This window comes from Anopheles coluzzii, chromosome 3 (genome assembly GCF_943734685.1).
Source record: "Anopheles coluzzii chromosome 3, AcolN3, whole genome shotgun sequence".
Lineage (NCBI taxonomy): Eukaryota > Metazoa > Arthropoda > Insecta > Diptera > Culicidae > Anopheles > Anopheles coluzzii.
The window spans coordinates 63,367,771-63,395,693 of record NC_064671.1 but is presented as its reverse complement, the minus strand read 5'-3'; the positions used below and the strand labels follow the sequence as shown (position 1 = coordinate 63,395,693).

Sequence of the window (27,923 nt, the reverse complement as noted above, 5' to 3'; positions counted from 1 at the left end):
TTACAAGGCAAATTTTTGACCAATATAACGCGACTTGTTTGGCCGTTACAAAAGGTACGATTCAAATTACGTTTTTATTTTCGAACGTAATAGAGCCCTTTCAGATGTCGATAAAAAATTAAAAATGATTACATTCAACAAAAGTTAAGCACTTTTGGACAAACAATGATAAAAAATCGAAACCAAAACTCCTTAGTGTAAAATGATAGAAACAAAATTACATACCAAATCAAACCGAGATTAATCGGACGGATTGTTCTTTTACGTGTATGAAGTCATGATTTTGAAATGATCGCGTTTGAATTTTTAGCTCCAAGGCTGTAACACTTGCATATGCTTCATGAACTTGATGTACAGTTAGTACAAATTGCTTTCAGCCAAAAAACAACAAAAAAACCCTATATAACTTTGTAGAGCTACTCAAATAATCATCTTATCAATTAACTGTCTCTAGGTTTGCTTTTATTTTACTTTGCTTCACAGTAGCTGTTCGACGATGGAAATGCGGCAGTAGAAGCGACAAATCACAAGCCGCACGTGAACGTTGGCGGGAAAGTATAACACGATGATAAGCAGCAAACCGAACGGTTCAGTTTCACTGTTGTCAGACAGGGGGCTCGCTGTATGCCATCATGCACCATCACCCATTCCCCCGGCACGACTACTCACTCCCGTTCCCGGTGAGGTGCTGTGTCAGAGAATTGACACGGGCTGGACGGGTAGCCGAAGAACCGTGTGTTGTGTGTGCTGCAGTACCTATCAGTGAAGTATCCCGAATGGTCGATCGTCGATCGCGCTTCGCTTCGCCTGCGATTTGCAGGTGGATTAATCGGACCACAAGCACCACTCGGCCGGCAGTCAGAGCCGAACCGCGCAGCCGTCTCTCGCTCAATTTCGCGTGTGATTTTGTGAAAAGAAAGAACCATCAACCCTCCACGGGCTTGTAAGCCCGCGGGCGGCCGTAGCAGTGTACAAAACCTGAAATCGTAAGTAAAACCTCGTCACGGTTCATGTGTGTTCTTCTGTACGCTGTGTTGTTTGCCCCACGTCTAGGGAGCAGTGCTTGCACGAACGTGTATATGGTTACAGTCTTTTTTGCGTTCAGCGACTCGGACGAACCCGTTACGGGTCGATCAGTCCATCGAATCTGTTTATTCAGTTGAGCTTGTTTTTTTCGAGAACAAATTTCTTCATCTTTGTGGCTGCGAGAAGCATAATAACATTTTTTACCTTTTACCGACCTTTCCTTTTCCCTAGTGGATGTTGTCAGTAAGGTATTCGTCCTGACCGACCCTCCTAAGAGCAAAAACAAAAATCGCGTGATTTGTGTTGCAAACAACTTGTTTGTTTTTATGTGTGCCACGATCTTCGTCCTCGTGCAACGACACTGCTATCGGTTGGTTGGAAAGCTAGCCTCCCTATATTCCCAGGCTCTTTCGGTGCGATTAGCTTGTAGTAGCGCCCGCAAAGAACATCGCGCAAAGCGTGTAACAGATCAAGCGAATATGACGCTATCATATGAATTCTAGATTGCTATCGGTTGGGAGATGTGTACGGCAAAAGGACGCTTCCATCTCGGTGCTTCGGATCCCCCTCCCACGGAAAACGTAAATCTTGTTTTCGATTGGGCACTCTTTTGCGCTTCGATTCGCGCCTCAATTTGGCTGGCGCAGCCTACGCTACTTAATGGACAAAGGAGAGTCCGTGAAGAGAGCGAGGAAGAAGAAACATCCCAAAATTCTTGTCAGAACCAAAAAGAAACTGGTTTGCATAAAATATTCCCGCAGAAAGTCTGTTGTTATTGTGTTTCTGTTCTCTTTGACGTCATGATTAATTGCGATTATTTGTGCGTTGTTTGTTGAAAATCAATTTTCATATTCCCCACCACCTCTAGCGATGCGGATGCAATATTTTTGTGTTGGTTTGTTTCGGCTAAACTCGTAATAACTAGTTTTATTCGTATAGTTGTAGATGCCCTTACACGCGTGACCTTCGCTTTGGTGGCATGAAATGCAGATTTGTTGAGAGTACTTCGTCGTTATTGCCCGATCGCTTCAATCAAAGCGAGAACAGTTTGTTTTGGATACACACCAGTCGGGAACGTCGATGCAAACGTGTAACGGCCACGGGTTGTTAAAGTCGCAGTTTTAAAGTCGTTACGAATCAGTGTGTTTGTGTGTGTGTTAAGTTTTCCCGTACGTAGTTTGACCAGTTACTGAGTTTCTTTGGACCCCCGATTCTTTGGATCACCGATACCAGAGAATTTATACATTTCCACGACTCTTATTTCAAACATTACTTGGCACGTGGCTTTCTTGTGTACATGATGGAGAGAGAACCCAAACAAAAAGTTCTGTTGACAGTTAAGTGTGTGGCACAATAAAAGAAATAAGATGAGTTTAGCTTCTTTTGAATACCAGTTTATGATAAGCAAGTAGCATGTATTCATAATCATAAAGTAATCAACACAACAATCTCAAGCATAAGTTCATTCTCACTCCCCCACACACGGATACTCAGTATCTTGGAGTTGGAGATAAGTGTTCCAGTTGGGTTGCTGCCCAACAGTGAATGAATATTTAAAACTAGGACACGAGCCACTATTAAGCAATTAAAAAGTGAGAAGCTCCGCACTGGTACAGAAATAGATCCAATAAAGGAAGGACAAACATAAGTCGCTGTAAATAACCACCAATGACGATCGCGAGTGTTATTCTACCCGTTTGTTTGACACCGTATATTGGATGAAATTATATCTCACGAGTGAAATCTGTGGACTCCGTTCTACGGAAGGTGGCTAGACGGTGATACTCTCGGTCAACTAAAGATATCGCTCCCAGAATAGCTACTGTGTCGAGAAAAGGCCTCAGAAACCGTCTAGGCATGTAACTACGTGTTGTTGTTTACAGGCTCGTGTCTGCCTTATCAGTATATTGTTTGGTGCCCAAATTTCGTCATCCGGCTCTTTGGGACGATATCGCTCACGATTAGCATAGGTCGTCCCATACGGGTGCTCGTGTCTGTCTGTTTCCTTGATAACTTCCATCACCAACAGATCAGTAATGGAAGGAACCATGAGTAGTAATGGATTGCTACCTGCTATCGATACTGTGATTGCTATATCTCTGCGGTACGCTGCAGAGTACATCGTCTTATTCAATCTCGATAAGACCTCAACTGTTCTCCAATATTAACGCTACATCAACAATCTGATCATATTTTCATAAGCTGCTAAGAAGAAATTCAATTTTCGCGCCTGCATTCCGTGCAGTAAATGGAGCTTTATCGCTGTTATGACGAATTGAGCACAGATAGCGTGGCCATCGTACTCCTTCTCATTCAGATGTTGGACAGACTTCCTTCGAAATTCATTATACAGCATCTCGAACATATATTGATTTTGTGTAATGAACGTCATACGACAGAGATGATAACGCACACAGTTCATTGGACGAAGTTGTCCCCATGCGTTGAAGTAAAGTAATCGAAGAAGTCGTCAAACACCACCACAATTTGGGTCCAACTTTGCAGCGCAGATCTCGTCGCGTACATTCAAATCCTGCGCTCGCACTCTTTTCGCGTGTTGACGGGTACCGTGCGACTTGTAAACCGAACCACCACAATATCTGCTTTCACCTCCATTGCTCACGTGAGGGATCACGGTTTCGGTAGGATTAAAATTGCTACCCAGCAGCGGGGCTACGCCAGTGTTGCGACGAAGGCCGCATTTGCTGCCACCACGCCGTCCGACGAAACTAGTTTCCCGCAAATGCGCAAAAATGGTCCGCGCTCACTGCTGACCTGAACCCTTGAGCCCATTCTTACGTTCCACGGTTTCGATTCCTTCCCTTCTTGCGGTGCTAAACAGTTTCTGCCAACTCATGGCGTGAGCCTTTTGGGTGCTTTTGTACGAGACACCTCAAGACCTTCTGCTTAGATTGAAAAATGTTCCCCCTACCCAATTGCTATTCAAAGTCACATTGTGTGACTCTGTACCTTAAATACCCAGTCAACAATGACGACGACATGGAGAACCTGAATTCATCTCGAGGATTGTTACTTTCCTTTGCAAAAAATAGCCAAATACTTTAACACTCTCCACGGTAAGCCCTTGCCTTTCTAGCGTGGGCTTGGCCATGGGTTTTGTTTGCTTACCCGTGAGATCCCGGTTGCCACACACGGATTGTTCACGATTGGTACACAGCCCACCACCAACGACTCATCACATCTAATCTATTGCTTTTCTTCAGCCTGCCAGCAGGACCCGTGGCAGGAAATAGAGATAACTCGGAAGCGTATCGCAGCCTCCACAATCGGTGATGTCGCCAAGAGAGCGGAGAGCAGCTACCTGGCCTGCGAGCAAACAGTAACCACTGCCAACCTTCACCGGGGACAGCGCACCGTTACGAGCGGCTCGGGTTCAAGTTCTCGGCAAGATAGTTCTTCCCTTTCGTGCAGCCCGCGCTCACACGCTCGCGCGCGCTTCTTCGCCCCTTCAACCGTGCTATTAAACCGTACACACAAACCTGTCGCGCAGCTCGAACGGATTCGCAGCCAGTCTTGTTAGTGCCGTCGCAGCGGAAGGAACGAACGTGTCGGACGCGCTCTATGTGTGACGTGCAAACTGCTATCGCACGAAAATGAAGCACGATTCGGTTGGAGCGGAAAGTGGCATTGTGAATCCCACCTTTTACCAGGAGCTATCCGAAGAGCAATCCGTCCCGGATGTGACGCCCCGTGGTGACGCTCTGCCGCAGGTGACCGTTTCGCGACCACTCTATCAGCAGCATCAGCTGAACGATGCGTACCAGTATCGAAAACCGAAACGGGCACTCCAAAGGGAGTTGAAGACGCGAATGCGTAAGGTGGACGCAAAGAGCTGCTGTAGCACTGTGTTTCCCCTGATTACCTGGCTGCCGGAGTACTCGTGGGGCAAGGACCTAGTGCGCGATCTCATCAGTGGGTGTACGGTGGCGGTGATGCACATACCGCAGGGTATTGGATATGCGCTGCTGGCCAATGTGCCGCCGATCGTCGGCATCTATATGGCGTTCTTCCCGGTGCTGATGTACTTTCTGTTCGGTACCTCACGCCATAACTCGATGGGTAAGTGTTCATGTGCATAACTAATGGTGATTTCAAGCTTAGTTAAAGTTCCTCTAGACAAATAATCACCAACTATTGGCTCCAGATGTCTAACACTAAGTTGTTTTTTTGAAATTTTACATCTCTCCTCAAACCAGGAACGTTTGCGGTCGTTTCCATTATGGTTGGGAAAACGGTGCTAGCGTACACCGGTACCAGCGAACCGGGCGAACCGCCCCGCACCGCACTGGAAGTGGCCACGGCCGTTTGTTTCGTCGTCGGCATCATGCAGCTAATCATGTGCGTCTGCCGGCTGGGCGTAATATCCTTTCTGCTGTCCGATACGCTCGTTTCCGGCTTTACGACCGGCGCGGCCATCCACGTCGTTACGTCACAGATCAAGGACCTGCTCGGGCTGACGCTACCCTCCGTCGGCAGTATGTTCGAAATTGTAAAGGTAAGCATCCCCAAGTGGCGTGAATCATACTTATGCACGAATGTTCTGGACAGTTGTATTAACAAACTTGGCCTCGTTTTGGGAGTACTGCAAGCTGCTTGTTCACCTTCGGCAAAGATGCTATATACCTTACGCGTACAAAACAACACATTACTAATACGTTCCCTCTCCCCGTCTCTCGCCGTGCATTCCCATCCCCAACAGATTTACATCGAAATCTTCAAGCAAATCGTAAACGTTAATTGGGCCGCCATCATCATATCGACCATCACGATCGTGGTGCTGGTGTTCAACAACGAGATCCTGAAGGTAAGAGAGTATTGCCAATTTGCGATTCGCCTGCGTCCGAAGGATGTCAAGTTTGGTTCGCTTCACGCACGTTAAGCGACCGTACACTTGGTGCAGCTTGCAATTACAATCTGCCAATCGATTTTAACGGAATCCGTATGTGTTTGTTTGTTTGCTTGTTTAAAATTGTTCCGGTTTCCCCCCAGCCGAGGGTCGCTAAGCGCAGTGTCATTCCGATACCGATCGAGCTGATTGCGGTCATTGCCGGGACGCTGCTGTCAAGGTATCTGTATTTGCAGGACAAGTACAGCATCAAAACGATCGGCACCATCCCCACAGGATTGCCCGGTAAGTGTCGAAGTGGAGTTGTGGAGAATTACACGCGTACCAACCTTACTAATAATAATCAATTTCGCGACATTGTTAGTTTTTAGATGTATCTTTTTTTGCAATAACTAATAATGCGTCACTTCCGAAGGTAATAACGTCACTTACGGTGCGAGCAAATGTATTCTAGCTAGCCACATTGTTATTGAGATGATGTTATACGAACACCGGCCCTGAGAATGAATGGAAGAAATTATTGTACCCAATCCCTATCAAAGAAGAAAAAAAAATTGAACACACAGTTTGTTCCACCAGGTGTGTTACTCATGTGCTTTTTCTCCCCCCAAAAAGTACAATTGGTTTATTATTCATCGCGCTATTTCGTGGATTTTGTGTAAGAGCGTATGTGTGTGTGTTTTTGTGAATTCCAGATTAGTGTAGGAAAAAGTAACGCAAACATTGTTACTTCGAACATTTACGATCGTTCTATTTGGTTAGAAAAAACATGTTCAGTTTTCGCCGAACGCCGAGGGGATGACAAATTTTACCGATCGCGAACCGTATGGAGTGCTTCAGCTCTTTAGCTCTGGGCAATCCGATCGCACTTGATCAAAAACGAGCTGGTAATGCTGATTCCTTTTATTTTCATTGGAATCTTTAAATTTGAACTGAATCGGTAAGCTTTTGAGCAACTTTAAAAAACTAAAAACGGATTTATTCTTGCACAGTGAATGTGATACATTGTATTGTTTAATTCAATTGCAAATGATCTTACAATATTGAATTGTATATCAGAGTAGCCGCAAATAACAACGGACTGGAATTAATTTTATTCTAAAAAAAACAAACAAACAAACAAAACGCGCTTATTTCTCAATAGCTTTTTACATGATCGAAAGATAATTTCTGCTAAAATGGATGTACTGAGAGATATACTCGAAATTACTCGAAGGCATGTTTAATTCATGAAATAACGGCTTGATTGGATAGGTAAAAAAACAAGTTGATTATAATATTTGTTAATAATACAAATAACAAATAAGATTTGTTGTATACAAAACTTCATGCATTAATGTTGTAATACTTCGACTAAAAAATCCGATTGGCTAGATTTGACTAGAAGTTGACTTTAAGTTGAATGCATCATTACAAAACTTATATGTCTATTAAATTTGATTTTTTACTCCCAGATGTTTCGCCAATGACTGGTCTATTTCTTTACGGCCTTCTCGTTTAGCACCAAAACACTCCTAATTAAATAATTCCCCTTGCAATTCGCGCAAATTCAGTTTTATTTAATAATAAAATAATGCAAATTTAGAAATTAATTGTTGAATATTTAACTTCATTAACGACCGTCTTACCTTTGCTTCTCGTTACCTATCCCTTTCAGCACCCACATTGCCCGACTTCAGCCTGATGCCGTCGATACTGATCGACAGCTTCCCAGTGGCAATGGTCGGCTACACCGTGTCCGTCTCGATGGCACTCATCTTTGCCAAGAAGGAAAACTACGAAATCGGCTTCAATCAGGAGCTGTTTGCGATGGGTACGGGCAACGTGTTTGCATCCTTCTTCTCCTGCTTCCCATTCGCGGCCTCGCTGTCCCGCTCCTCGATCCAGTACTCGGTCGGTGGCCGCACCCAGATTGCGTCCGTCATCTCGTGCGGACTGTTGGCGATCGTGCTGCTGTGGGTGGGCCCGTTCTTTGAGCCGCTGCCCCGCTGCGTGCTGGCCGGCATCATCGTGGTTTCCCTCAAGGGGTTGCTGATGCAGGTAACGCAGCTGAAAAGCTTCTGGCGCCAAAGCTGGATCGATGGGATGGTGTGGATACTGACCTTCCTGTCGGTGGTGCTGCTCGCGATCGACATCGGTCTGCTGGTTGGCATCGTGCTGAGCATTTGCTGCATCTTCTTCCGCGCGCTCAAACCGTACACCTGCCTGCTGGGAAACGTTCCCAATACGGACATTTATTTGGACGTGAATCGTTACGATGGAGTAAGAGATTGAATGAAACCCGTGGCGTTTGATTAAAGATAATAACTTTATTTTTTCTTTGTCCATTTTTTTAGCTGATTCAACACGCCGGCATAAAAATATTCCACTACTGCGGTGCGCTTAATTTTGCCTCCCGTGCAGCCTTTAAAACGACAGTCTGCGAAACGCTTGGCATCAATCTTACGGAGGAGATTAAACGGCGGAAGGATCCGGACTGGAAGCCATCCATGGAGCAGAGTAGCTGCCGGGTGCTGGTATTAGACTTTACCTCGCTCAGCTCGATCGATCCATCCGCCGTCGGAACGTTCAAGGCGATGGTGCGCGAGTTCGAGGAGCTTGACATACAGATCGTGCTGGCCGGATGTCAGCCGCCCGTCTTTGAGGTGATGCTGAAATGTGGCCTGGTGGGCGATATCGAAAAACCGTACTGTCGGGTGTTTACCTCCGTTCACGATGCCGTCCAGTTCGGAAAGGAGTGCGTTGGAATGGGTTCGATCAGTGGTAGCGTCGTTTCCGGAGCAACCGGGATTGTGTAGCCGAATGTGTAGAAAACGCACGTGTATAGGGTAACACGAGCCTAAGCTAAGAGTGCATTTTTTCTACGTGCCATGCCAGTCGTACTTAACAGTTGCGGCTCGCCGCAATTGGGATAAAGTATTTTCCTTAGGGTTAGGTGACCATTTTTTGAAGCAATGATAGTTATTTTTCTGTACAGGTATAGTAGATAAGAACTATTTAAAGGACATTCAGGTTTCTAATCGTTCAGTTACACCTCAGACCAAAATACACCTTTTAATAATAGTTACCTGAAACTGTTTTGGGTGATGCAGAATATTGAGAACTTTTATGTAAACACTTTTTGAGAATATATTCTTGAACACCTATCGGTAAGAGGCGAATGAAATAGGCCAAATAGGTTCGTTGAAGTGTTGATGATCGGTTTGAATCCGAATTTTAAGACATGTTGACCGATAAAGAAAACAAATATGTAGATAATTGTTAACAGCATCAACACATAATGCTTAAAGTACAAACTTGCCGAAACAATCGAAAGAATGAAAATAAAAATGTACTTTCATTTACATTGTTTCCTGTGCGAAGTTTGGGGATATTCACAACATTTCCTATTTTTAAACCCTGTTTTTTATTATTCTATGCTACACCATATATTTATAAAATAAGAAGTAAGGGGAAAATACCGGATAGGTAGCGGCAATATCATTGGAAAAAGCTACAATCATACGGAAAAAGATGAAGGGAACAGTAGAATTAGCATATCCAGATCGGCGTCAGAATGATAGGGGTCCTGAAGATTGCAGGGTTGCATGTTTTTCTTGACGTGTCATATTTTATGTTTTATCATACACTAAACGCATTTTATATAATTTAAAACAGGAGAATGATCGTCTTCGTATTGCTAACATTCTTAATAATTATTTTAAAAAATCACAACACCTTCGTAAACTTGTAGGGTATTTTCACAATATTATTTAATTATTTTGCACATGTAAAGTATTAAACATGTTGTGTTTACCCCATTTATCTGTTTTACAATTCTCGCATAGGTATAAAATTTTAACTGCTTTTAATAAAAACTCATAAACTCTGGTAAAGAATGCTTTCCAAATAGACGAATTTAAAGTAAATAAAAAAAACATCCAAATTCAGAATAATAAGTCTGCTTACAAATTAAATGTAAATGTTTAGAAAATAATATGGCAAGCCCTGTAGGAGGTAGCCGAATCGTCTCGATTTCTGCCCATATGTTGGACTGTTTTCTGCGTTGTTAGGTCCAATATAATAAAATTTTAACCATAAAAATGCCCAAACCCGATTAAAATTGCTGTGTGGATGTGTTTTAAAAATTATTTAAAAATCATCTCAAATTAATATTTTCTCAATAATATCAATCTCAATAATATTTTAAAATAAGTCGAAAGAAGGCACATACTCCAATCAATATGCGACAACATGCGATGACAAAATAATCAGTTTTCTAAATTTCATGTAAAAAATCATACGACCTTGAACATTTCAATAGAATTTGCTGCTTTTCTACCTGCATAGATCGGACGCCTTGTTGTGCCGTGCTTTTGGCGCCACAAACACTTCAAGCGCTGACCGTTGCAGTGTAAACATCTGGCGTTTCTCGTGCTGCCAACCTAGCGAGCTGTGCGTCTGGGCAGCGGTTATAAAAAGAGCCGATTTTCCCAGAATCCCCTTATTCGTGTGTGAAAATCTCGTTCGACACACCGTCGCTGTGCAAGTTTGTGAAGCTTTTTCCTTCGAAACCCCACCAACACCAACACCAATACCAGTATGACCGGTCGCGGCAAGGGAGGCAAGGGACTGGGAAAGGGAGGAGCCAAGCGTCATCGCAAGGTGCTGCGCGATAACATCCAGGGCATCACCAAGCCCGCCATCCGCCGTCTGGCTCGCCGTGGCGGCGTGAAGCGTATCTCCGGCCTGATCTACGAAGAGACGCGCGGTGTGCTGAAGGTGTTCCTGGAGAACGTGATCCGCGATGCGGTCACCTACACCGAGCACGCCAAGCGCAAGACGGTCACGGCGATGGATGTGGTGTACGCTCTGAAGCGCCAGGGCCGTACGCTCTACGGATTCGGAGGTTAAGAAGTTTGCTGTGTGCTATTGCGCGTCCGCGTGTGTGTGCATGTGCCCAGTCGCGGGACCGTGTGCGCCGCACGCGCCGTCGCCATCACCCCTCGCTCATCTCGAAACCACCACGGATCATCGGCATACAAGAAAAACGGCCCTTTTCAGGGCCACTGATTGAATTGCAGTAAAAAGAACTTCTCTATCGTTCATTCCAATTGGTCCAAAAGGAGGGGGGTTGTGTGTTCATATTCATTGTTTTATTACAGCCACATCGCCGGTTTAGGTGATGCGAATATTCGCAAGCCATTTTTGGTTTGTGCAAAGATGGCGGCGAAAGCGTCATGTCTGGCTTGAGAGGAGAAAATTCTGATACACACTCTCATCTATAGCTACGTACAAGTGTGTGTGAAAGCCTTCAGCCAAGACTGGAAAAGCAGCATCATCATCGCTTGCTCTTTTACAGCGGTCTCCCGTTTGCATTTGTCCCTTTAATTTATTCAGTTCATTTTAAATAAAGCGCCAATTAAACTAAGAAGAGTTTCTTGCAAATTTCTCTTGACTACAAATGCAAAGACTACTAGTAAGTGTGTGTGTGTGCCGTAGCCCATTTTTTTATCTGGCATCAGATTCTCTCTTGTTGGCAGCAATTCGCATTCGATTACAGGATGCGCATCCGACTGTTTTGTTTGTGCGTCTCGAAGCCGAACCGGTAAACAATTCGTTTTCTCCATTTTTCCATTGTTTTGGCAGAAGCAACGATTCTTTTCATTGCATTGCCCTGCGCAGATCATGTACCAACATGTCTGGGTGTGTGTGTGTGTGTAGGGTGTGTAGACGAAAATCGCAAGATGATCTTGCATGTGTGCGTGCCGTCCGAAGTTGCGATGTCTTTGCTGCGCGCGATGAGTAGGCTGTGGTCTCGTCCGAACATCGATGGGTGTGTAAAAATGAAAGTGATACAATTATTTTATTACAACTCATTTCTGTGTTGGAAGAATACAAAAAGTAACAAATCAATGTGATCAAACTGGCGTAAATAATCCAGATTATAGCATAGAGTCGTTGAGTATTATTTTGGCTTATCCATTTGAAATAGACGGTAGCGTTTGTATTGGCCACAGCACATTATCAGTCCTGTACTTCCTAGTCTATGTTCTGCAATCATGATGCCTTGTTCTAGCTTAAGATAAGGTTTTAGCCAGCATTAGCTAAGTATCTATAAAACAAAAAATCTGCCTAGTTTATTCTAGTTCTAGTTGCTGAATGCCTAAATTTACGCAACACAATGCTTTCTTAATTGTTGGTACGTATTAAACCTTACCTGCTGGATAGCCAGTAGCATTGCTTAGCGTCTATTGTACGAAAGTGAAAACGCACCCTTTACGCAACGTAATTTATTTTCGTTAAAACAATCTCTCACCCATAACAAATCAAAATAAGAAAAAGCACACGCCGCTACGCCTAATCACCGGCACATTCCGGTCATTTCCCGGCAAACTGTATCACCCCGTACTCCCCGGTCACCATCCACGAGGCGTCCTTGCGCGTCAGCTCTTCCGCCATCCCATCCGGCAGCCCGCAGATCAGATCCGCCTTTACCGTGCGCAACGTGCACAGGCTGGTCGGCAGAAAGCCACGCAGCGCCTCAAGGAAGGGCGTATTGTACGGGAAGTTAAAATCTCCCAACAGTTTCCGATAGTTCAGATCCCCCTTGAACACGAGCAGCTTTGCCTGCGATAGCTTTTCGTACAGTGCCGGTGCAATGTCGCGCATTCGGTAGAACTCGTACGGTGAGGTCCAGAAGTGATCGACAGGGCGCATTTCTAGCGCCCCGGATGCAAAGTGGGCTTTCAGACGCGTACCGAACTGTGCGAGCAGTGGCTGCGAATCGTTCGAGGCCAGCGTGTCCAGCGTCCACTGCAGGTCCTTCGGCGTTACGTCCGATATGTACCACGGAATGGCCTTCACGTTGAAGCACACCTGGGGGGCGAGCTGATGACGAACGATAAAATCCGCCAAACAAAGGTCGGTGAACAGTTCGTACCCGGAGTTGTCATTTATGATCTCCACAATGCCAGAGGAGCCGTTGGTCGTAATGCACTCCCAAATGTCTTGTGTCTGATCGCGCACAATGCACTGGTCGAGCGAGTCGAGCAGACTGAACGGGTCACCGTCCTGTTTCACATCCTGACCGGCGCTGATGGACAAGTCGCATCGATTGCCCCAAAGGTTCAACTACCAATCCGGAATAGATGATAAGTATGTTGACAATTTTTTCAAATTCAAAACGCTCACCTTTAACAGATTGCGGAAAAAGGAACCGATTTCTTCCGTTGTTCTGGTTTCTCCGTTGAATGCTTCGATGGATCGCAACACCGCAACCATGGCATCGTACGAGTTTGTCAGCGCTTTATGCTTTTGCTGCTGAAAGTAGTCCAGCTTTTGTAGCGTTTGACTGCAAAAACATAAGCGATGGATGTTTGTTAGTTAAAGTCCACTTAAAAAAATGGATAAAATCATAGTTACGTGTTCTCGAAGATGTTGTTTAACCGCCGGTACATGTACGTTTCCGCGTACAGCCAGCAGGCGGAAAAGTAGGAATTGTCCTGCCCAAGACCCTCGAGAAAGCTGTTCCACACCGTCTCGTCCCCGAGCGCCGTCTTTATCGGGCGAAAGTCCTTATCCGTCTGCAGCTCATACTTCAGCTTGGAAATTTCCCCGATCGCACCCTTCAACTCTTCGCGCGCCGTTTCGCCACCAAAGTTGGCCACAATCTGCTCCTTGTCCTTGGACAGCTGATCAATCACCTGCGTCAGGATGACGGGCAGTCGCTCGCGCATGGTGTAGTAACCGAAGCCCCTGGGTGGGTATGGGTTTAATTGAATTAAGCAAACGCATTAAGAAACAATTATTTTCAATGCTTTTGGGGAAGCTTACTGCGTGTATTGTACCATACTTACTGCTTGTATTGTCCCTTCAACGGTGCGTTAAAGGGTGGCTTTTCATCGATGATATTGTACTTGGTCGTTAGGTCGGTCATTGTAGAAGCAGAGGAACGACTTCTTCGAGCACAAAGTTACGCAGAAATTGCTTCGCTTGCAGCAGCGCTAACACTACTCCAGCTATGATTTGTCTCAACGATCGCAGGTTGCCTTGTTTCAGATCTAGCAGCAACAGCAGCAGCAGCAGGGGAGCATAAATTAAGCACCCCACACAACAGTGTGCACTATTTTTAGAACCGCTCCTTTCCCCGGTGTGTGTGTGTTATGCTGTGAAACGACTTTACGTTCGATACAGTCGATTGGATCGCATGACGCTTACGCAGCAGATAAGGCGAAGGTACACAGGCAGATAGTGTGATGTTTATTGTGATAAGTTTCGTGTAAACACTTTATGGATTCGGATGGATTGGAGATGCTGCTTCGGTAAGGAAATGCTGCTGTGTTGTTGCTGCAGCTAAAATCAAGGGGGAACTGAACAACCTGCCGCCGTATGCAACAATCAGCTGTTTTGCGGACTGTCAAATCCTGGCAGATTGCGCTTGTGGAGGGTAGGCTGAAAAGTTGTTATGGTACGTATGTTGATTAGTGTTATTTAAAATTTCCGTTCGTACAAAGCAACGAGTAATTACCATTTTTCTTACTGTTTTTTTTTAATTTTAAGAATACATGAAAAAAAAAATTCAACATTATTTCTCTTTCTACCTCACAGACCATCAAGCCCAATAGAGCGAGAAAGCAGGGTGATTTTATTGTTTGAGTTAGGCATCAATACTTGCTTTAGTCTTGCTATATTACTGATATAAAATTCATCAAACATATGTTGAATAGCAGCAAAACAAAAGCAAAAGCAAACAACAAGAGCTATTAATTTACAGTGGAGCGCCGTTTATCCGGGTACCTTTTATCCGGCTTTCCGTTTATCCGTGCTGTTGAGAAATGACAGTTCAATACAAAAGTGACATTGCGTTATGAGGAGGATATTTGAAAAGGCGGTTATAAGAGCACATTGTCACAACAAAAACACTATAATGCATGGCAAATTTTAAACATTCTTTTTGGAAAAACATGAAGTTAGTAAAAACTGGGTTATTCTATCAAAAAATAAGAAAAATTTCCAAAACATAACCAGGAATTGGTGATAAAATATATCATTTGACTCATTATCCGTGTTATTCGCTTATCCGGGCGAGGTTAAGTCCCGAGAAGCCTGTATAAACTGCGCTCCACTGTAACTTATATTTTAATCGAATGAATTGGGCACATTTAAACAAGCAGCCTGTTTCCTCTGTTCGCCTAAAGATATGCAATTTGTGTTGTGTAGTTAATTCACTGTTCCCAACTTGCTTTATTGCATATATTTAGGCGTCAAGCAAAAACAAAATTCGTTAAAATAACCCCATCAGGTGTTGAAAAACGGCAGACAGTATGCTGGCCAATGTTTAATTAGTTTTAAATGAAAACAAAAGTAAATTAACATTTCTATCCCATAAGTTTGTCAGTAACTCTAAGCCTAATTAGCAAAACACTGTTTACTTAATCCTTAACTCAAAAATCTTCAAATTGCTTATCGCTTGCAATGGAACCAATTTTTAAGTGTTCCATTTACATCAGGCTTTGGCGAGCAAATTATTGTTGATAATACTCAAATTAATTATAAAAAAAGTCTATTGGAGTTGTATTTGACACAATATTGGCACAAATATACTAACATAATACTAATTCATATAAAACAATATAATGTTTATTGATATCTTTGAAAAGCAAATATTTCACATGAGTAATGCCTCATTTGTCTTGGATGAAAATTTTGTTTTTGTTATACTTATCTTCTAATAAACTTCTTTTTGTACGCTTTTTTAATCACCGTTTTACCGTTTATCGACGATGTAACCGTCCTCTTAGAAATCGAACCGATGCTCAATGTTATTCAGCTTGTCGCGATTTTATAAGAGCGGAAAGTTCGTGCAGATTTAACACCGTGTAGGTTTCCTCTTGTTCCGCACCGGGCAGCCCCACCGTGACGGTTTGCTGGCTTATATCCGCACAGATCGGTTCATTCTCAGGCAGATAGATATCCAAGAAGATTGAATCCAGCGTTAGTCCGCCCGCCTTTGCCTCAGCTAAATGTTCCACCACGCCATCATGAGTTCGCATCGTTTTGGTCGCCAGCTGGGGCGGTATTTTGCGTATGTTGGACAAATCTACCAGCGTCATCGAACCGTAATCGCAAAGGAAGATGGCCGGTTTACCATCACCGGCCGTTTCGTAGCAAACGCCACGGTACCAGCGGTTCAGGCACCGCACTAAACACATTTCCCCTTCGCGCGGTACGTACGATTGACGGAATTCGGCCACCTTCTTGCCGTAGGATTCGAGCATTCGCTGCAGATTCTCTAGGTAGGGCAGATCGCTCATCGCTATCCACGTGATACGGCTGTCCAGCAGTACGGTTGTACGGTTCAGTATCATAATCTGCTTGCTTTCGCCGAACGACGGCTCAGATTGTGGAATTTCCTGTGAGGCAAAGTAGAATGATGTAACGTTATTTTAATTAAACATGACAATAATCGAATAAGTAAGCCTGCCTTTCGGTCACTACCACGTACCTTGTACATAACGAACGCTCCATTTTTGGCATCTCCCCGTCCGGTGCTGTCGTATTGGTTCGAATCACGGCCAAACGGAGGAATGATGATCAACCTGTTGATCTGTTCATTAACACTCTCTCCTTCGGGGGTTTGCAGCTGCACGTCGACGATATTATTCGCCTCGAGACGATACTTCATCTGCAGTGGGCGGTCCCGTAGCTTCGTCAAGTACTGCATCGCTTTTTCGTGCTCTCCATGCTCGTCCGTTATGTCCGTTAGGCACACCTTGTAGATCAGCACCTTTCGGTACATCAGTTCGGTGTCCTCAATCAGCAGAAGATCGCCATTGCTAACGAAATCAACCTTTCCATGGTCAATGAAGGCACACTTGGACCTTTCCGGACCAACTTCCGTTACCAGTACCCGTCCGTGAACCCCCAACGGTTCGTACATTGCGAGATAAATGTCTCCAGCCGTCGGTTCCTTGCTGTTCTGCACCGGCACAGCCGTAAGTCCTGCGCAGGCAAATTCACCAAGCGTGGCCAGATACATCGTGTCGGCTGCTGGGTGTGCGGAACGTACATAAATACGATCAGGCGTCAGGATTGCGGTGATAAACACTTTTGCCTTCTCAGGAAGAGGATCTCTTGTGAGCACTTCCTGCGGTTTGGTCGCAAGTTCCACCTTTTTCCCCACTTCACTTGCATCATTTTGCGCAGCCACTTCTCCTCCCGCTCGCTTATGGCAAATGCGATTGTGTTCGTCGTAGTGTTGTCTCTGGTGCTGAACCGAGCAGTAGTACGTTTTGCAGCCCTTGCAGTAACTAAACCCGTACCCTTTACATACCACACAGCGTGTAACGTCGAACAGTGCGCTCTCCTTAGCGGTGAGGCCTTCGTACACTAACGTCTCCCCGTCGAAGCGATTCTGCTCGTTGGCGTATGATTTTTGAAACGATTCCACACGCTTTCTCAGCTCCTCTGGATTGTAATCGAGTGTTTTCTTGGTTTCGAACGATTCCCACACTTTGTATATGCGAAAGAACGACTCCGGATCGGTCCGTCTCAGTGTTCCTTCCTTCGCCCGGTAGTTAGCATTCGTGGCCAACGTGTCCCGCTCGGGGAAATTGATCAGCAAGGGCAGTGAAAAGCCCACGTTGAAGCGACGCTTCGCACTAACCTGCTCCCAGTCCTCGTCCGGTTGCGGTGGAGCGGAAGCGTCTGGCTCCACGGAGGGTAGAGTTTCCTTCGGTTGTGCCAGTTCCGCATTGTAGTTGAAGCCAAGCTTCTGATTAAGTTGTTGAATTGCCAGTCCTGCTTCGCTGCAAATGAATTAAAAAAAGATTAATCAATTGTCCCGTTTTATCTTAAAGTTATTACTGTTGCTTGTTTTTCTTACGTATCGGTGGAAAATTCGATGAACGCAGTGCCGCCAGATTTGATTTTAAACACATCCACCACCGTACCGTAGTGGCTGCACATTCGCCTTAACCCTGCAACCGTCAGATCGTTCACGTTGCGCATGATGATTTTGGTCAGGCTTTTTTCTTCCTCCTGGTCGATCGTCCATGTTTCGGCCGTTGCCGGATCAGTACCGTCCATTGTGCCTGCCATGCTTTAATTTTCGCTCTTGTTTGTCCTGGACGCGACCGAACGCATTTACACGCTGCTCGTGTTGTTTGTTGTTTTATTTGCCGGCACTGCCAGTGTGGCCAGATTATTTTGGCGGTTTTCGGTAGGCGCACCAAAATTTTATCGGTAGTTTTCGGTAGGTTAAAACTCGAAACTTAAAAGAAGTTTTAAGCGGGATGGGAGGGGGTGCTAATGCGGAAAATTAAAGTTCCATATCACGAGAATATGCATCCTTTATTTACGATATGGATTAGATTTGGTTCAGCGGTTACACAAATGACGATTTTTCTGAAGTGTCGATCTCAAAATTGGAATTCTAAGCCAAAGAAATACTAAGATGCACATTTTTTTTTGTGGTGACAAGTTCTTTTTCTCGGTTTCTTTCTTAATGAATGAATTATATGAATTATAGTGTTTTTTGTTATGACAATGTGCTCTTATAACCGCTATTTCAAATATCCTCCTCATAACCCAATGTCACTTTTGTATTGAACTGTCATTTCTCAACAGCACGGATAAACGGAAAGCCGGATAAAAGGTACCCGTATAAACGGCGCTCCACTGTATATGCTACAAGACTGTTGTGTGTGTCGGGTCGCGGCCTATGATCGAGTGCCGACCCTCGGTAGCCCGATCGCTCCCGAAGCCCTTAACGGCCATTCGGACGTCGGATGCTGTCAGTTGCACCCCTACCAGCATTAAACGGCTTTGAAGGCATTCAGAAGGCATTTAAGGCGTTAGTCGCCTTAGAAGGCGAATAAAGATTTCAACCGAAACTTTCACGGCTGTAACGGGTTCTCTTCGAAATCTTTCAACTTTTTGATTCAAGGAGAACAGATAGCTTGCCGTCATCTTAGCTTGTTTATATACTGAATTTGCACCTGTACTAATGTAGCTGCCAAATAGAGCAGTGACAACACTTTTGGTTCCGAACCGAGAAAGCGTGTGTTCAAATCCTGATTTTTATGATCTTTTTTCTGCGTTTATTTCTTTTTAAATTAATTTTTTCTTACTATAATTACTTTAAACAAAATTTATGTGAAGCGAAATTAAAATAATACCTTTTTAAAAAACATAATAATTACACTATGTTCACCGTTCATTATCAGGATGGGAGAAATATGTATCTCATTTTTCCTTTTATTAGAGTTATCGAAATGAGTTTGATATATTAACACCTTTCAATGAGTTGGTCTTTAACAACCGAATAATGTAGACCATCTTTAATAAAGTGAAATAGCTCAGAGCTTAACGCAAGAGAACATAACACGTAAATCGTGCTATCGAATCTCACGTTCATATCTGGGAACACTACAACAGTGCAGTGCTGAAGACGCTTGTAAGGTTTTCTTTTGACAGTTGCAATTTCAAATTTCAAATTAAAAGCGAAATTTTTCATTGACATATTTCAAAGGCATTTAATTACTGCTAAATGCACTGCTGATCGCCTTCAATTCGCCGGCGAATACAAGGCGATTAGAAGGCATTTAACGGAAATTTGCGGGTAGGGACGACAGCATCGAGTCGCGGTTACACTGCACCGTTTCTGTACACAACAAGTACAGAGGAAATGAGAAAGCTCTCCTCCAAGCGATGAAGCTCAACTGGTTGGGGTATCCCACCAACAGAGAGCGCCACCAGCTTTTTCGCTATTTTTGGAATGCATGAGTCGTTTGCCGTCTGCTAAACGAAGTCTTTCTATATTCCGTTTCGGTAGAGAACTTGAGCCGTTTAGAAGCCGTTTAGTGGTCGTTTAGTGGATTTGTGGCACTTGGGTTGTCTGTCGGGTAAGCTTTAACCGCCGACAGCGAGATTCAAATTCAAATTTAAATGATTTTCTTTGACGAGCAATTCTCGGAATCCACGCAACTGACATTTTCTACTTATTATGAACATTACATTTTAACGGATAAAAATTAAAAAGTTTCAGGCAAACAAACGTGCATCAGCGCGATAAGTAACAAATGAGGTTAGCAATCCTTGAAACATCATCCCAAGCGCCACAGATTAAGCTTAAACGACTGAAAAATCAAATATCTGTGATTTTCGGTAGGTTAAATGAAAAATCGGTAGTTTTAGGAGGCTTATCTGTGAATCGGTAGGCATATGAAAAATCAGTAGGAATACAGATAAATCGGTATTTCTGGTCACTCTGGGCACTGCATCGTTTTGTGTTGACAGTTGCTGTCATGCTGGAGGTTACAGTAGAGGGCTTGCATTCACTGCGCTGGTTTCACTGGACCCCGTGTAATTTTATCGTGGAGTGAATGTTCACTGAATTTAAGCGTTGTTATCAGATCATGTATTTCTGTTTTAACATGTACAAATAGATTACATCATAAAAATACTTCCACATTATTTCGGAAAACCCACCAACCAACATGCGCCACATATAGATATCACCGTTCTGTAGGGCTAAAGTTGTTCACCCCTGATGTAAACAAAGCTCGGCCAGTCAATCTTGGAACGAGCGTCTTTTCCCGCAATACAACAACGCAATCCCTTGTTCCAGCCACTGCCACTGCACGATGGTCTGTGAAAAGTGTGAAAAAAAACTGGGCAAGGTAATCACTCCCGATCCATGGAAGGCGGGTGCCAGAAACACCACCGAGGGCGGTGGTAGGAAAATCAACGAAAATAAGGCACTCTCAAGCGCGAAGGCACGGTACAATCCCATGGCAGGAAACTTTGCACCTTGTCGGTAAGTTAGCAATCCCTTTGCATCTTCGTGGAGTATTTTCGTATGCTAATGTATCATCAAACATTTGTTTCACATTTCTTTCCCCGTAGAATATGTAAGCAGAAAATTCACCAAGCCGGATCACATTACTGCCAGCAGTGTGCGTACAAGAAGGGCATCTGTGCGATGTGCGGCAAAAAGTTGCTGGATGTGAAAAACTACCGACAATCTTCAACGTAGGACACAATGCGCACGCACACACGTGTTAGGATAATTGTTTTAACCGCTAACGACGGCAAATATCGGATGAAAGAACGGCATTCAGTACTGCACGGAGACTCTACTTGTATATTTATGACTCACTTTACTCTTGGCAGTTTGAAATGCAATCTGTTTTTTAACGACCACTACACATTTTGTTTGCTTTCTGTACACTACTACCTTTCGCTGGCGCCTGCATTCCACCTTAAAACGCTCGTCTAAACGTCCGATCAATCTGCTCACTGCCAGCCGGCCCTTCGTTCGACCCTCCATCATCACCGTCCGGTTTTTTCTTGCGCTGAGCGTAGCTGAGACTTGCCTTGTCGAAATCTAGCGGCATAATGCCAAGATCGCCGCTGTACCGGTTTTTCGCTACCTGCAGATACTTCTTGCCCCGCACGGACGTTAACCGCTTGTCCTGTATGATCAGCACATTGTCCGCTTCCTGGGACGCTTTCGCCCCGCCAAAGATCGAGCTCGTCGTCAGCTCGTCCGTGTCGCGCTCCTTGCGCGGATGGATCACCAGCGTCACGTGGCAGTTGCGCTTGGTGGCGAACGTGCGAAAGGCGGCAATGATCGCATCCTGCTTCCAGTATCGGTCCAGATGCTTCGACTCGTCCAGCACCCCCATCATAAACTGCAGATTATCGATGATGACGTGCTGGATGTCGTGCACGTACTGTGCGTGCTCGATCGCTTCCATCACGATCTTGATCGGCTGCTGGCCGTGGAACGTCATGAAGTAGATCGGCAGCCGCTCGAACGCATCCGCCCACTGCTCAAACTCGGAAAGGTTCTCGTCCAGCGGTCGGCCCACCATCTGCCGGAGCAGCGTTACGGCGAGCCGGGTGTTGCGGATTTCGAACGAGCCCCAAAGCGTCGAAACGCCCTGCTGTGCCAGATCGAGCGAGTAGTCCGACATGAAGGTGGTCTTGCCACAGCCGGTCGGTCCGGTCAGTACGGTAAGCTCTCCCTTGCGATGGCCTTTAAGCAGCTTGTTGAGCGTCGGGTAGCGTTTCCACTTGACGCCCTGCACTTTGTCGATGTTTTGCAGATCGCTCAGCACGTCCTGCCGCAGCGAGCGGAACGTCGTGATGGATTGGTGCAGAATCGGTTGCGCTTTCGAGAGGATTGCCTTTGGTTCGAGCGTACCTTCCAGCAGCGCCCGGTACGGCGTTGGATGCTGATCGGTCGGGCGCACAAACAGACACCTTCGCTCGTCCAGCTTCTTGGCGTAGTTACGGGCCGTATCCCAGCCGGCAGTGTCGTAGTTGAACCACAGCGTTAACCGCTGGAACCGTTCCAACCCGGGCAGACACTGTTGAGGTAGTGCTTTAAGACCGTGCGGAAGACATACTGCCGTGGCTAGAGGTGGAAAAAGAGAGAGAACAAAAGCACAATTTGAAATGGTTTTGCTTTCAATGAGCTTAAATGAGCTTACCATTTAGCTTCACACTGCCCAGGGCAAGCAGATCGAGCACGTTAAGTACGAGTATGGCATTGTGTTGACTAAGGTCTTTGGCCTTCGCTACTGGGTTTGAAGGGTTGCATCTAAGATAAATGAGACCGCTGGCATTCGTTTCTGGCACGGTACGTTCAAATACTTCTCCATCGGAACCCACGTGGAGCGTCTTGTAACCGATCGCCCGATCCTCCACGTCCACCAGTGGTATGAAGAGCTCCCGTTTGTCCTCGTTCCAGCGTGCTTTCACGCTCACTAGCGTGTCGGGAATTATATTCTAAAACAACAGCGACATGTTTAATATGTTTATAAAGCAAAAGAGTCATTTGCCAACTTACCTCCAAGCTAAGGAACTTAATAACCTCTCGCGCTCTCTCCACCGTGTCCACCGCAATCGCATCGCCCGGGATAGGACACACCGTACCCACGTGCTCGCCTTTCAGCTCTAGAAAGGCATCCCTCAGCTTGCGCAACTCCTGCACCGTCTTCGGCGTCCGGCTGGTCGGTGGGAAAAACTTCTCTATATGATCCCACCGGCCGAGATACTGGCACGACGAGCACGTAAAATTGCCCGTCGTTTTGTTCACAAAAATTTTCCTCCGTATCGCGTCGCTGATGGGCTTTCCCTCCGCATCCCCCGGTACGACGTGACACACGGGACACACCGTCTGTATGCAGGTGGGCCCTTCGACACTTTCGCCCAGCACCGTACCGGAAGCTTTTATTATTTTCTTCATATGGTACAGTGACACCGTCGTTACCGGCTTTTGTCCATCGTCGGGTGGGTGGTTTGCATCGATGCTGAAGTTCCGCACCAAGGAACGGCATTCGAACGGCGCAACATCGTTGTAATCGGAGGCGGTGTGTTTACTTCCGCTCGGTGCACGCTGTAATCGGTTCAATGCTTTTGCGTACGAACAAAACAGACGCTTCACGAGCATTACGCACTAACATCACAGTCGGCCGTTACGTGGCGTTACGAAAAGAGAGGGAGTGGAAAATGCTAACAGAATATTCGATTCGAAATACAAAATTAGTTAAAAATACTATTTCATAACATTGCTCCTTGAGGTATAAGATCTAACAAAAAAAACTATCTTCAAATGGCAACAAAGCGAGCTGCTGGAAAGTAACCGCGTAATAAGAATGTGTGCGAATGGGGTTATGTTATTGTTTTGATTACAAACACAAGATGTCTGCAGATGAGGTGTGCTGGTTGTGCCACTCTCTATAAACCTGGGACTGTGGATTATGGGTTTGAGGGGCAATATGCGCTTACAAAGGATTGCATTAAAAAGCTTTTAATAACTAAAAAAAAATTCAGTTGAACAAAAAATAATTCGTATTGAAAATGCAATTGAAAATTTGCAAAAATTTACTTTAATTTAATTTAATTTAATTTAATTACTTCATTGTAGCCCTTTCTTTCTTTGTTTTTTTTTTGGTTGAATAAGCGCTCAGAGCTGTTTACAAACATATCCATCATACAAATTACCATATTACCCAGTATTCTAATAAACAGGCTTCTGACAAGCCTTCATTGCATATTCTTAACCCAGATCTTCATTGCATTTTTATATATATATTTTTAAATTCAATGCATTATTGAAGATCACCCGACATGTGATATACTCAGCCGAAAAGATCGAATCTGTATGATTTTTTGAATGCATTATTCCATCATTGACTTCGAACAAAAAGACATCTTTATAGATAATTTATATTTATTTACCTTTTCATGTTTGGGTTACTTGTTTATTTTTTATTCTCGCTCTCACTCTCTTCTCATGCTCATAATTAGTAAACTCGTCATCGTACAGCTTTGCTAATTGTAGAATGTTTCCCACCGCTGTGCGGGTTCCAGCGTGTTTGATAAGTTGCTTTTGCTTAACATAAAAGTAGCACACGCACGAACGAGAGAGGATGTGTATATGCACTTGATAAAAGAAAATCGAAATAAAATTGCTATGTCCACCCTACTGCTCCAATAATCAAACGCAACAGGCATACAGGAAAGTGTTGATCTTGAACGCTACTACTACCATCATCTTATCCATGAGAGTCCGTTGCTCACAACGACTCAAAGGCAAAATTCGCTATTTGAACGAGAGCGCGCGCACTTACACAGCTTCTCCGAACAGCTTCCCTATTTATATTATTATTTATTCATTTTCTTCCTATACCCCTCGTCTCTGTACTGTGGAATTGCGGCATCAAGTGTAAGCAGAAATATAATGATATATGTATAATTCACGCAATGATCTGTTACCGCGATCGCGAGAAGAAACATTGCAGGACAGCCATCCCGCGACACAGCTTACACTATTTCAAACTTATCCGTGTAGAAAACTGTTTCGGCCGAGAATTTCACCTCGCTACCGTCGTCGACCAGCAGTACCTTTGCGGGCGCTAGCTCAGCATAGGGAATCTTTGACGAGAATGTAACCTGGGTTAAGAACGAACCAAAAAAAAAAAACATTAGATGAATGGGCAACCGCCAACACAATGTTGCGCTTACATCAAGCGGGAAAAAGTCACCCGGAATGGAGCTCGGCACACTGAATTCCATCGAGCCCTGTTTGCTGGAAGCATCGATCACCGGAAGGTTCCACAGCAGCTGGTTCTTTCGCGAATCGTGATTGTAGTCACCGTCGCATTCGGCAATCGATGGCGTAATACCCATTCTGAAAAAGGAGCGGCCAAATCAATTTAGCAAGGAATATTCAAGTGAGAGTGGTCTCCTTCTTGTATCGCAGCAACTTACGGTAATGGAATCGTGATGCAAACGTCCTGCAGCTCCAGCCGTGTGTGCTCGAGCTCGTACTCAATATTCACATCACAACCGCCCTCGGCATTTTCCGATGGCCAACAATTGACTGCAAAAAGGGAGAAACAGGGAAAGTTATAATTTAGTACATCTCCGAGAGCTTTTCTTCAACCGTCTTAGTGTACACTCACTCGTCAACGGAATGGCAGATTCATCCTGTGTCTGGTAGCGCCACTTCAGCACACCCACGTCCGTGTTGAGCGGGAATGGTTTGGCCGGATTTTTCAACCCAATCTGATTCGAGCTACGGAACAGTTCCTTGTCTACGTTCGGGTGCGTCTGCAGCTGTATGCCGCGCTGGTCCGTATTATCCAGCTGCACCTTGATCCGGCCATACTTTTCGTCCGATATGCGCAGCGACAGCAGCCCGGACAGCTCGAACGTTTGCAGCCCACCGTCGCGTCCGATGCGGATCACCACCTTATCCTCCATGCGCAAGTGGACGCTGCAAAATGAGAAGGAATTTGTTAATATAATTTTTATGGGCTCAAAAACAACAAAGCAATGCATGGTACACGTACGAATCCATTGGCACATCCGACACTGGCTTTGCCTTTGCCGCGGCCGATGCTGCTGCTGTGGGCAGTGGCGTAGAAACCACCTTTTCCCCTTCGTTCTTCAGTTGATCGACGAACGTGTCGGCATCGCGTGTTTTTCCTCCAAGTTTGAGCGCGTTTCGAGGAGCGGTCGATTTTCTGCAATGATAAATGTAACGTTAATTACATTCAATTGAAGAAGAAGACATTCCCTTGCGCGTTACTTACGATGCCGCCGATGCTGGTTTGCTGATTTCCGCTATGTTAGCCGATGGTGTGCTTAGTGAGGAAATGCTGTCACTAGATATACCACCGCCACCACCACCACCGCTGCCGAAGCTGTTGTTGCCAAATCCACCCGCACTACCCACACCACCTCGCCCTCCCGACTGGCCCTTCTTCATCTCCATGCGCTGGCGCTGCAGTTCCTTCGCCCGTTCGCGCATCTTCTGCTTCGCCTCACGTTCCTGCGTCTGGCGCACCGCCTGGTACACCTTCTCCTCATGCGAATCCATCTCGACGAACGTTTTGATCTGGGCCAGATTGACGCTCTCGCGGTATCCGAGCGCCACAATCTCGTCGAACGCAAAGATCAAATCGAACGCGTTCTCGATGATTTCCTTCTCCTCGAGCGTGCGGCAGTACTCGGGAATTACCTTCGAGAAGAGGCGCAGCGTTTCCAGATCCTCCAGGATGTTGCTCGCCTTCGTAGTGATCAGCAGCATGTACAGCTTCTCCAGCGGCTGGTACACGTAGCGCACCGAGTCCGTCTCGACGAAAGTGTGCTGCTTGCCCGAGGTCATTAGCTTTGGAAACGCGGCCAGCAAACCTTCGATGCGTGCCTTCGTCATCTCGACAAACTGCCGGGAAACGATTGCTACAAAGCGGAGTGGACAAACATGAGTAAAACATTAAGCGGTATTGCTGGAAGAAGCGATAAGCTCTCCCCTTTCCTTCCCGGATGATACATACTTTTCCCTGCCTTCGTACACACGGCGGCTGCTATTAATACCTGCAAAGGTGGGTGTAAAAAGTGGGATTAATGTCACGAACTCGCACCGATTGCACAAATTCCATAAACAATACCATTTTTAAGCCAAAACACTGCTTTTTCCCTGTCGAGCCCGAGAAGATTCACCCGCTTGTGGCTGGGCAAGTGTTTTTTTTTAACAATTAGTGTGTGTGAATTCCGGCTGACGTGTGAGCTAGTGACGTGCGCTCCTCCCCACTGAACGGGATACGAAATTTGCAGCGATTCCTACAACCCGTCCCCGGCACAAAATAACACAATTCCACCGAGTTAGCACTTCACAGCCGAACCATCATCTACCGGGCACGATTTGTCAAAGTGATTTTATTCGCGGACGTGATTGGATTTATTCCGGGATCAACAAAATGCAAGGATCGGCCCGCAGAACTGTTCACAACAAATGTGGCAAAGAATTGGGCTCTCCGAACCGGCTGTAAACGTAATGGGCCGAGCTCGTGAATGACGGGATGAGATTTCGAAGTGAACTGTCATCGTTTCGAACTCACGGACTTTTCAAAATGAACGTTTTCTGACCTGATTTAAAGTGTTATCTGAAAATTAAACTTAATCATATGTTCATGGTTCATAGGCTGTAAACCAATGATTGTTCTTTTTTTTATCTGCCCAAATATCGACGTTATTTTTCTTCACTACAGCTTATTGGCTGGAAAGGGACTACTATTTGCACCGGGATAGGTTCTGGATAAGTTGCAATAATGGAAATGATTCAAGTAAAATTCCTCAGCCGATATGAATTCAGAATCCAATTAAGAATCTATATTAGATTCCCATGGAAACATCTCGAGATACATTTAGACTAAATACAGAATCAGTTGTATTTCCTGGGTCGCATTATAATCGGTACTAATTCTTGGACTAGAATAGACTTGAAAACTTGTAAACAGTGTTAAGGCATGGAATATGTTAAGAATTTCAACTAAGGTCAGAATAATTTCTAAGGCAATTCCAGCACCCGGAATGTTCTAGGCCTTAATTTCACATTAATATTCGAACAAGGTTTAATTTAGAATGCTTCTAGTTAGGAATCAGGTAGAAACACATGAGTTTTTTGCGCTAAGACACTTGTATTCCTCGACCAATGATTAAGATTCTATTCATTGGAACGACACAATTA

The 27,923-nt window shown here is 45.0% G+C and overlaps 7 protein-coding genes across 9 annotated transcripts; 3 read left to right on the top strand and 4 right to left on the bottom strand.

Annotated features, from left to right (window-relative positions):
- Positions 1–534: 534 nt before the first annotated feature.
- LOC120957807 (solute carrier family 26 member 10-like) lies at positions 535–8,956 on the top strand. Of its 3 annotated transcripts, none has more exons than XM_040380173.2 (7): positions 535–986; positions 4,262–5,106; positions 5,244–5,542; positions 5,747–5,851; positions 6,037–6,178; positions 7,551–8,155; positions 8,230–8,956. In XM_040380173.2, the coding sequence occupies exons 2-7, from the start codon at positions 4,641–4,643 to the stop codon at positions 8,689–8,691; spliced, it is 2,079 nt and encodes a 692-aa protein (XP_040236107.2). In that variant the 5' UTR covers positions 535–986; positions 4,262–4,640; the 3' UTR covers positions 8,692–8,956. The 3 variants fall into 3 exon arrangements, with proteins under 3 accessions (XP_040236107.2, XP_040236106.2, XP_040236108.2); XM_040380172.2 differs by having other exon boundaries at positions 4,259–5,106; XM_040380174.2 differs by lacking the exon at positions 535–986 and adding an exon at positions 1,999–2,195.
- A 1,403-nt stretch (positions 8,957–10,359) lies between these two features.
- LOC120957014 (histone H4) lies at positions 10,360–10,980 on the top strand. Its single transcript, XM_040378917.2, has one exon. The coding sequence runs from the start codon at positions 10,475–10,477 to the stop codon at positions 10,784–10,786; it is 312 nt and encodes a 103-aa protein (XP_040234851.1). The 5' UTR covers positions 10,360–10,474; the 3' UTR covers positions 10,787–10,980.
- A 1,170-nt stretch (positions 10,981–12,150) lies between these two features.
- LOC120957013 (damage-control phosphatase ARMT1-like) lies at positions 12,151–14,297 on the bottom strand. The gene is made up of 4 exons (XM_040378916.2): positions 13,732–14,297; positions 13,298–13,630; positions 13,067–13,226; positions 12,151–13,006 (listed from the first exon to the last, which is right to left on the bottom strand). Exons 1-4 carry the CDS (start codon positions 13,809–13,811, stop codon positions 12,254–12,256), a joined length of 1,326 nt encoding a protein of 441 aa, XP_040234850.2. The 5' UTR covers positions 13,812–14,297; the 3' UTR covers positions 12,151–12,253.
- A 1,197-nt stretch (positions 14,298–15,494) lies between these two features.
- Positions 15,495–18,284, bottom strand: LOC120958636 (uncharacterized). The gene is made up of 3 exons (XM_040381576.2): positions 17,760–18,284; positions 16,380–17,682; positions 15,495–16,287 (listed from the first exon to the last, which is right to left on the bottom strand). The coding sequence occupies exons 1-3, from the start codon at positions 17,972–17,974 to the stop codon at positions 15,697–15,699; spliced, it is 2,109 nt and encodes a 702-aa protein (XP_040237510.2). The 5' UTR covers positions 17,975–18,284; the 3' UTR covers positions 15,495–15,696.
- Positions 18,285–20,359: 2,075 nt separating this feature from the next.
- On the top strand, positions 20,360–21,084 carry LOC120958246 (cysteine-rich PDZ-binding protein). The gene is made up of 2 exons (XM_040380896.2): positions 20,360–20,693; positions 20,783–21,084. Exons 1-2 carry the CDS (start codon positions 20,521–20,523, stop codon positions 20,910–20,912), a joined length of 303 nt encoding a protein of 100 aa, XP_040236830.1. The 5' UTR covers positions 20,360–20,520; the 3' UTR covers positions 20,913–21,084.
- LOC120958245 (mitochondrial DNA helicase) lies at positions 21,001–23,564 on the bottom strand. Its single transcript, XM_040380894.2, has 3 exons — positions 22,734–23,564; positions 22,375–22,672; positions 21,001–22,298 (listed from the first exon to the last, which is right to left on the bottom strand). The coding sequence occupies exons 1-3, from the start codon at positions 23,334–23,336 to the stop codon at positions 21,139–21,141; spliced, it is 2,061 nt and encodes a 686-aa protein (XP_040236828.2). The 5' UTR covers positions 23,337–23,564; the 3' UTR covers positions 21,001–21,138.
- Positions 23,565–24,099: 535 nt separating this feature from the next.
- Positions 24,100–27,224, bottom strand: LOC120955945 (coatomer subunit delta). Its single transcript, XM_040377212.2, has 8 exons — positions 26,845–27,224; positions 26,731–26,770; positions 25,987–26,635; positions 25,744–25,917; positions 25,354–25,667; positions 25,160–25,271; positions 24,914–25,079; positions 24,100–24,841 (listed from the first exon to the last, which is right to left on the bottom strand). Exons 1-8 carry the CDS (start codon positions 26,845–26,847, stop codon positions 24,713–24,715), a joined length of 1,587 nt encoding a protein of 528 aa, XP_040233146.2. The 5' UTR covers positions 26,848–27,224; the 3' UTR covers positions 24,100–24,712.
- Positions 27,225–27,923: the final 699 nt, after the last annotated feature.

Excerpts from the sequence above, each read along its gene's own strand:
- LOC120957807 (XM_040380173.2), top strand. The coding sequence starts at position 4,641 with ATGAAGCACGATTCGGTTGGAGCGGAAAGTGGCATTGTGAATCCCACC. Across the intron at positions 5,852-6,036 it reads TCAACAACGAGATCCTGAAG|CCGAGGGTCGCTAAGCGCAG; the intron begins GTAAGAGAGTAT and ends GTTTCCCCCCAG. Across the intron at positions 8,156-8,229 it reads ACGTGAATCGTTACGATGGA|CTGATTCAACACGCCGGCAT; the intron begins GTAAGAGATTGA and ends CCATTTTTTTAG.
- LOC120957014 (XM_040378917.2), top strand. The coding sequence starts at position 10,475 with ATGACCGGTCGCGGCAAGGGAGGCAAGGGACTGGGAAAGGGAGGAGCC.
- LOC120957013 (XM_040378916.2), bottom strand. The coding sequence starts at position 13,811 with ATGACCGACCTAACGACCAAGTACAATATCATCGATGAAAAGCCACCC. Across the intron at positions 13,631-13,731 it reads TTGAAGGGACAATACAAGCA|GGGCTTCGGTTACTACACCA; the intron begins GTAAGTATGGTA and ends ATACCCACCCAG. Across the intron at positions 13,007-13,066 it reads TTTTCCGCAATCTGTTAAAG|TTGAACCTTTGGGGCAATCG; the intron begins GTGAGCGTTTTG and ends CCGGATTGGTAG.
- LOC120958636 (XM_040381576.2), bottom strand. The coding sequence starts at position 17,974 with ATGGCAGGCACAATGGACGGTACTGATCCGGCAACGGCCGAAACATGG. Across the intron at positions 17,683-17,759 it reads ATCGAATTTTCCACCGATAC|CGAAGCAGGACTGGCAATTC; the intron begins GTAAGAAAAACA and ends ATTCATTTGCAG. Across the intron at positions 16,288-16,379 it reads GAGCGTTCGTTATGTACAAG|GAAATTCCACAATCTGAGCC; the intron begins GTACGTGGTAGT and ends TTTGCCTCACAG.
- LOC120958246 (XM_040380896.2), top strand. The coding sequence starts at position 20,521 with ATGGTCTGTGAAAAGTGTGAAAAAAAACTGGGCAAGGTAATCACTCCC. Across the intron at positions 20,694-20,782 it reads GGAAACTTTGCACCTTGTCG|AATATGTAAGCAGAAAATTC; the intron begins GTAAGTTAGCAA and ends CTTTCCCCGTAG.
- LOC120958245 (XM_040380894.2), bottom strand. The coding sequence starts at position 23,336 with ATGCTCGTGAAGCGTCTGTTTTGTTCGTACGCAAAAGCATTGAACCGA. Across the intron at positions 22,673-22,733 it reads TTAAGTTCCTTAGCTTGGAG|AATATAATTCCCGACACGCT; the intron begins GTAAGTTGGCAA and ends CTGTTGTTTTAG. Across the intron at positions 22,299-22,374 it reads GGGCAGTGTGAAGCTAAATG|CCACGGCAGTATGTCTTCCG; the intron begins GTAAGCTCATTT and ends TTCCACCTCTAG.
- LOC120955945 (XM_040377212.2), bottom strand. Across the intron at positions 25,668-25,743 it reads TCGGATGTGCCAATGGATTC|CGTCCACTTGCGCATGGAGG; the intron begins GTACGTGTACCA and ends CTCATTTTGCAG. Across the intron at positions 24,842-24,913 it reads GTGACTTTTTCCCGCTTGAT|GTTACATTCTCGTCAAAGAT; the intron begins GTAAGCGCAACA and ends TTCTTAACCCAG.